Source organism: Chionomys nivalis, chromosome 18, assembly GCF_950005125.1.
Source record: "Chionomys nivalis chromosome 18, mChiNiv1.1, whole genome shotgun sequence".
Lineage (NCBI taxonomy): Eukaryota > Metazoa > Chordata > Mammalia > Rodentia > Cricetidae > Chionomys > Chionomys nivalis.
In genome coordinates this window covers 9,273,518-9,280,966 of record NC_080103.1, presented here as the reverse complement: position 1 = coordinate 9,280,966, position 7,449 = coordinate 9,273,518, and the positions used below count along the sequence as shown (strand labels likewise).

The following is a 7,449-nucleotide window of genomic DNA, read 5'->3' as shown; positions in this document are numbered from 1 at the left end:
CCTGGGTTCTTTCCAAGGCTGTCATTCGAAGAGCCCAGTCCTTCCCAGTCCAGCTGATTCTCGACCAGAACTCACAGCAAACTGAGCTCAACACGGTCAAAGACACGAACCTATATTGGCCTACCGGGCCACCGTAGGCCCAAATCTTCCGCCGGTGGCGTCCTCAGGGTGTGACGTGATCTACACGTGACCCACGGCCGCCTCCGGATTGGCTCTGCTTCCCTCGGGATTGACGGAGGGAGCCGTAGGAAGGCGGCGCGCACGCGCAGTGCTGGGATTTCCTTGGCCGCCCACCCTGAGCTGAGCGGCGGAGCTGGCGATAAACAGGCTGTGTCTGGGAGGAGGAGGAGGGCGCTCGCTCTCGGGCCTTCCGCCGCCTGCTGTCTCCTTTCGGCTCGCCCGGCGCGGGCGCAGGACGGCCGGCAGCCGGCTTGAGGGTGCCCGCTGCCAGGAGAAGGGCGCTTTGGCGGAGAGCTGTTGGAGTTGCTCGGAGGGCGAGAGACGGGCACTCTCCCCCATGCCGGGCAGGTGGTGCGGTCCTGAGCCGGTCCTGGAGCCTGAACGACGCCCCTGAGAAGCCCGCAGAACGCGGGTTCTGTGAAGAGACGTGGGGAAGATTCGATTCCGAGAAAAGGAAGAGCCGGATTGAAAGGGAGCGAGGCCGCTGAGGGGGAGGGGGCTGCCAAGATGGCGTCCGCCTCCTCTGGGCCGGCGGCGGCCGGGTTTTCCTCCCTTGATGCCGGGGTCCCCGCCGGAACCGCAGGTGAGCCCGGGGGCCCGCGGGCAGCCGGCCTGGAAGGCTGGGGCAGGAGCAGGGGCGACGCCTGGGAAGGGGGGCCCGGAGCCGGGGTGTCCGAGTGGTTGTCCCTAACAGACTGGACAACTGGGGAGCCCTGGAGGAGTTCGGGGGAAAGGATGGGTGCCACTAGGAAAGAGAAGCCGACGGAAACGCCCGCACTGGGTCTCAGCGGCGCTGTCGTTGAGGGCTTTGAGGAGGAGGGATGGAGGATGGTGGAGGGGGCACAGCCGGTGGCGAGGGCTTGGCCGGCGTGCGTCAGGCGCGGGTTCGAGCCCAGGATCGTAGTCAGAGGGTACAGCGTCAACGGAGTGTTGGCGGACGGGGTCCCCGTGTGGGGTGGAGCCGCAGGTGATTGCGGAGTCGATAGATCCATCGTTGAGGAGTGAGGGGATTGTGAATTTTCTGGGGAGTGGCGGTTCCCCTCCGCCTCCCCCATGCGTCATTCCTCTTGCCCGCAGCAGCGCGGCCACAGGCGTGTTTTCTCAGATTAACTCTCTCGGTGACTCCTGCCTTCGGAAAGGAGCGGGGAGTTTTGTTGTCTGTGTTCTGAGACAGGCACCGCCTGTGTCTTCCCGACTGGGACTGCAGGGGTGTACCACAGCCAGCGCACAGGGAGAACTCTCAAGTGTTTGAAAGGAGGGGGGGCGGGCGTAAAGGTCAGAAGACCCTGAAGCGGGGAGGGTGAAGGAAATGGAGGCTTGAATTGTGGAAGAGCCCGAGTTGGGCCTGCAGTTAGGCCGGGAAGATGGGGAGGGTGTGTGACTGCTAGTGCCATGGGAATATTGCATAATAGGATACGACTGGAGGAATGCCGCGGTGATGGACGAAGAAATCCCGAGGGAACCGGGCACTGGAGACTAATGGAGCTGGGGCTGAAAGGCCCAGCAGGAAGAGCCCCAGATTGTGTGTAGGAGGGAAATGTGTATGGGAGGTGAATCAGAAGCTGTCAGAACGGCGGTGTTCCTCGGTAACTGTTGCCTGAGAAGCTGCCTGCCTGTTAGGTGCTTTTCTTAAGAGCTGGTTTTTTTCTTATCATCCAGGCCTGGGATTTTTGTCCTTATCATTTTGGATTGGCTTGAGTTAAATCCTGAACATTTCATCGTAGACAGAGGAAACATAGTCATAGACACTTCCAGCTTTGTGGAGAGGTAGCTTTTGCCTTTCCTCTAAACGCACTAGAGAGCCATGAGCCATAACAATTTTTTTTTTTTCAAACCAGAGTTTTTCTGTCATAACACCTGAAACTCGCTCTGTAGACCAGGCTGGCCTTGAACTCACAGAGAACCATCTCCCTCTGCTGGGAGTAAAGGTGTACGCCACCACCGGTCTTGATTATTTTTATTTTTTCTTTTCTTTTTTTTCTTAGACAGGGTTTCTCAGTATCTATGGAGCCAGTCCTGGAACTCGCTCTGTAGACCAGGCCAGTCTTGAACTCACAGAGATCCACTGCTTCTGCTTCCTGATGCTGGTATCAAAGGTGTGCCTCAAATCCACCATATGGCAGATGGCGTTGAGCTTTTTAGTCTGTCTTGTAAGTGCTAGAATTAGAGGCCTGTTCCAGTATGCCTACTTAGATTATTTTTAACATTCTTTTTCTTACTTGTTTTATTTTTGAGACAGGGTCTCTCATTGTAGTCTTGGCTACTCAATATATAGAGCAGGCTGGCTTGAAACTCATGAGCTCTTCTGCTTCTGCCTCTCAAGTGCTGGGATTACAGGTGTGCCTCACCACATTGGGAAAACCATAAGCTCTTAAATGATATTTACCATTTTTTCCATTGAAGTAGTTACCATGTTTGAATCTGGAGGAGGCACTTGTAAATGAATTTCATCTTAGGGTAACTGTCATCATATGCTTCTTAGGTTTTGATTGGTAGTAAATGTGTAGTTTGCCACCTAGGTTCTGCTGTTTGGTCTATAAAGAAAACATATTCCTTTCCTTTGTTTTTTCCCTGACTTCATTATTTGGATAATGGCACCCACTTCATAAAATCAGCCCTGATGAGGTACTGTTGACTGACAATCTGTTCAGGGGTCCGAGGTCCTGGTTTCAGTCCGTCAGTAACTTGGAATTCAAGTTGCTAAGTTCAGCTTTTGCTAGAAATGAGAGCCAGGAGTTTGTGTTTGTTGTTGTTTTGAAACAGTCTGAAGGTGCCGTCTTAGTTGGTCTAGAACCTCTCCATGTAGACGATGCTGTTTTGGAAGGAACTACTCGGCAGAGTCATCACCTCAGGTGTTTGGAGTCTGGATTTGAGGTTAGAGTAGAAGTTAAAAAGGGAGGCCAATGCCCAGATGTGTATTGCTCCCCTGAAGTGAGAGCTCTGTGGTTAAAGTCACATTTGACTCCCCAAAAGAAAAAGAACCATTTGAAACCTTAGATGATTGTGAGCTCTAGTTCCTTCTGCTTCACCCGAGAACAGTTGTGGCATAGTCACTCCTTGCTCATCTGTTGTTCCCATAAATGATTTGGGAATAACCCCACACTTCTGTAGTGATTCTCTACTTAGCTATTGGTTCTGTTTGTTTGTTTCGGTTCGTAGACCAGCCTGGCCTGGAACTTAGAAATCTGCCTGCCTCTGCCTTACAGGTGCTGGGGTAAAGTTGTGTGTCACCACACCAGGCAGGGTGGTTGTTTTTGAGGCAGGGTTTGCTGTGTAGCTCTGGCTTGTCAGGTAGGGTTATGGCCTAGTCTGGTCACACGGAGTTCTTCTGGTTTCTTGTTTGCTGTTTTTGTTTGTTTTAATCAGCGTGAGCTGCCACATGTGTTTTCTCAGACCTTCTGTCTTTAAAACTACATTTTTATTTTGAGAGTACATGTATGCGTGTTTGTATGTACTCATAAGTGAAAGCGAGAGGACACCTTACCCTTCCATCTGAATCTTCCATCATATGGGTCCTCAGACTTCCTGTGCACTTGGGAACAAATGCCCTTACCCGCTGAGCCATCCTGCCAGCCTGATCTCCCTACTACTTCTTTTTTTTTTCTTTTTTCTTTTCTTTTCTTTTTTTTTTTTTTTTTTTGGTTTTTTGAGACAGGGTTTCTCTGTGGCTTTGGAGCCTGTCCTGGAACTAGCTCTTGTAGACCAGGCTGGCCTCGAACTCCCAGAGATCCGCCTGCCTCTGCCTCCCGAGTGCTGGGATTAAAGGCGTGCGCCACCACCGCCCGGCTCCCTACTACTTCTTAAACCACAACAAAGAATGTCAGGTCTTTACTGGACCTGCCCTGGACTTCAGGGCCTTCAGTCAAACCTTCTGCTTTAGACTACTGTAGTTGCTATGGTAGCTAGTATACATGTAAATAAATTCAGTCACACTTGGCTTCTCAGAATGTCATTGTTTTTGTTTAAATATTTTCTCTGCCATGACTTTTTTAGGCTCAGTGTCAGGTATAATTTTATTTTGTTTTATAGATGTCTAGTATCTGAGATTAGTTGGTATGTATGCTTGAAGGTTAGCTTTGAGTGTCAAAATAGTATGTTTTACTTGTCTGTGCACTCCAGAGTTGATGCTAACTCTTCTGATTAATACCTTCGCTGAAATATGTGCTACCTGAAAGCTATTAAATATTTTATTAGCTTGTTTTTCTTTGATCATATAGGAAACCATGGCTTGTGGTATGAACAGAGATAACAAGAACCAGAATAAGAATCCAGATAAGGGGGAGAAGGGTATTTTCTTTCTGTTTGCTTTTTTATGAGCTGAGATTTCCTTAAGGTTTTGTGAACTTGATGTGATCCTCCTGCATTAGTCTTCCTATAGTTGAGATAAGGGAGTGAGCCACCAACAATCAACCAACCTTCCTTCCTTCCTTCCTTCCTTCCTTCCTTCCTTCCTTCCTTCCTTCCGTCCGTCCGTCCGTCCGTCCGTCTTCCTGTGCTACCCAGGTTGGTCTCTTAATTTATAATTTTCCTGCTTCAGCCTCCTGAACTGAGAGTACAGGTGGATGACACTGCCTAGTGTTATTTTATTCTTTTAAGTTAAACTCTTTCCTCCTTTTTTTTTTCTTTTTTCCTTTTTTTTTCTTCACTGTGTAGCCCTGACAGTCCTGGAACTCATTCTGTAGGCCAGGCTGGCCTTGAACTCACAGAGATCTACTTCTGCCTCCAAGTGCTGGGATTAAAGGCCTGTACCACCTCCACCTGACGTTTAACCTTTTTCTCTTTGAGGTTTTTTCCTTTGAGATAAAATTTCACTATGTAGCCATGGTTGTCTTGGAGCTTGGTATGTAGACCAGGCTTACTTCTGGTAAGTAAGTAGGCCTGTGTCTGCCTTCAAATGTCTTAAAATTTTTGAGTATCCTTACCTTACATGGCATGAAGAAAATAGTAAGGGCATGTACAGGGTGCATATAAAGTAAATAAATGAATAAAGAAGATAGCAAGGAAGGCCAGGTGTGGTGGTACAGAAAGCTGGATAGAGAGTTCAAGGCCAGCTTGGGTAACATGAGACCCTGTCCTAAAACAAAAGAAAAGGCAAGAAGATTAAAATTACAAAATTTTTTTCTGTCTCTTCTTTGTGTGGGTCCCCCCCCCCCCAAGATAAAAACATTGGTGAAGTACACTGTTTTCTCTATAGTCACCCAGGTGGAGGGAATCTCTCTTTATTCCAAACTAAGCCGAACATTCTGTTCCAGAAATGGTATTAGGATAGATGAAGTAGCCAAACGGAGTTCTGAGGGGAGGAGAAGAGGCCTTTCTTAGAATATATGACTAACTAGAATGTATCAGCTCATCTCTGCACAGTGTTGGTTAACAAATCTCTTGGCTGGGCGGTGGTGGCTCACGCCTTTAATCCCAGCTCTTGGGAGGCAGAGGCAGGTGGATCCCTGTGAGTTCGAGGCCAGCCTGATCTACAAGGACAGGCTCAAAAGCTACAGAGAAACCCTGTCTCTAAAAATCAAAACAAAACAAAAACCCAAAAAAACAAACAAATCTCTTAAACTGTAAGTTCTCATTGACAAGAACCTGTATAAAAGGGGCTATATTTTTATTTATTTGTTTGACCTTCAGGGACCATTTTGTTAGAGTTTGAGAGAAAACAATAGATCAGGCAAGCTGGAAATTCTAGTATTTGCCAGGGGAAAGATGGAGAGCAACTCAAATTTTTATTTTTGTGTCTGTCTGTCTGTGTTAGTGTATGCCACATGACCTGCAGTGGTCAGAAGATGGCATAGAATCTTGGAACAGAAATTATAGGTGGTTCTGAACAATCAGTGCAGGTCCTAGAAACTGAATTCCCCTCCCTGAGGAACAGCCAGTAACTGTTGAGCCCCCAAAGTCATGCCTTTGAAGTTAGCCATGGAGGTCAGAAAAACTGAGCAAGTTCAGTGTTTCAGAGGAAGCGTCACTCAGTTTTGGGCCAGCATCTGAACGAAAGAAAGAAAAGGCACAGTTATTATTATTATTTTTGTTGTTGTTGTTTTTTCGAGACAGGGTTTCTCTGTGGTTTTGGAGCCTGTCCTGGAACTAGCTCTTGTAGACCAGGCTGATCTCGAACTCACAGAAATCCGCCTGCCTCTGCCTCCCAAGTGCTGGGATTAAAGGCGTGCGCCACCACCGCCCGGCTCACAGTTATTTTTTTTAATTCTGTCTCAGGCAGACTTCATGAAGGAAGCTTCATTATCAGCTGCCTATATTTTTATTTTGCTGGTTGAGGGAAGTGCTGTTTGCAGTTGATACTTGATTTGAAATCATAAAAGCTAAACCTTTTCTGTTGAACCTTGCATGCAGTTTGTTCACATATACCCCCTCGCCCAAGTTCTGGGATGGAATGCAAGCATAATCTAGTCAAGCTCTACCACCCTGGAATATGTGTATATTAATCCTGCAAAACTCCAGATAGCTAGAACCAGAGTGGAGTGTGATGACATATACACCTGAGTTGCCGGATTCCCAGGACTCAGGCAGAAGCAGGAGTATTGGCACAACTTTTGAGGCCAGTCTGGTTTGCATAGTTTCATGCTAGCTAGGACACTAGAGCAAAAGAGTGGTGGGATTAAAGGTGTGTGCCACTACTACCTGGTTCAAACTACTTTTGAGCTTTTATTTTTAGGTCCTTCCTTGACTTTTCTGATTTTCTGTTCTGTGAAAGGAAAATTGATACTTGCTGGGAAACAAAAATTGAACTTTTCTTTGCCATGTGGCTTGGTTTTAATTGCTTTGATTCAGTTACTGTTATGGAGGTAGTTTTGGTCCAGTCCCTGTTCCCTCCACTTTTGAGACAGAGTCTGATATATCTAAACTGGTCTCAAATTCACTTTGTACTAAGGCAGATCCTGAACTCCTGGTCCCCTGGGTGCAAGAATTAAAAGTGCACTGTCCAGGTGTTTTTGTTTCGGGGTGGAGGGTGGTGGGTAGTGGTGTTTCAAGACAAAGTTTCTCTGTGGAACTCTGGCTGGTCTGGAACTCACTCTGTAGAACAGGCTGGCCTCCAATACAGAGATCCTTCAGTCTCTCTGCCTCTTAAGGACTGGGACGAAAGGTATGCAGCACCATCCCTGCCAGTTCTAAGTTTGTTTGTTTGTTTATTTATTTATTTATTTATTTATTTATTTATTTATTTATTTATTTATTGTTTTTTCGAGACAGGATTTCTCTGTAGCTTTGGAGCCTGTCCTGGAACTCCCTTTGTAGACCAGGCTGGCTCACAGA

General features: G+C 47.4%; 1 protein-coding gene across 2 annotated transcripts in view; it reads left to right on the top strand.

Annotated features, from left to right (window-relative positions):
• The first annotated feature begins 287 nt into the window (after positions 1-287).
• Pip5k1a (phosphatidylinositol-4-phosphate 5-kinase type 1 alpha) overlaps positions 288-7,449 on the top strand; it is a 47,897-nt gene continuing 40,735 nt past the window's right edge. For both annotated transcript variants that reach the window (XM_057792925.1, XM_057792924.1), the window contains exon 1: positions 288-763. In XM_057792925.1, coding sequence (XP_057648908.1) covers positions 688-763 — 76 coding nt within the window. In that variant the 5' untranslated portion in view covers positions 288-687. The remainder of the gene's footprint in view (positions 764-7,449) is intronic.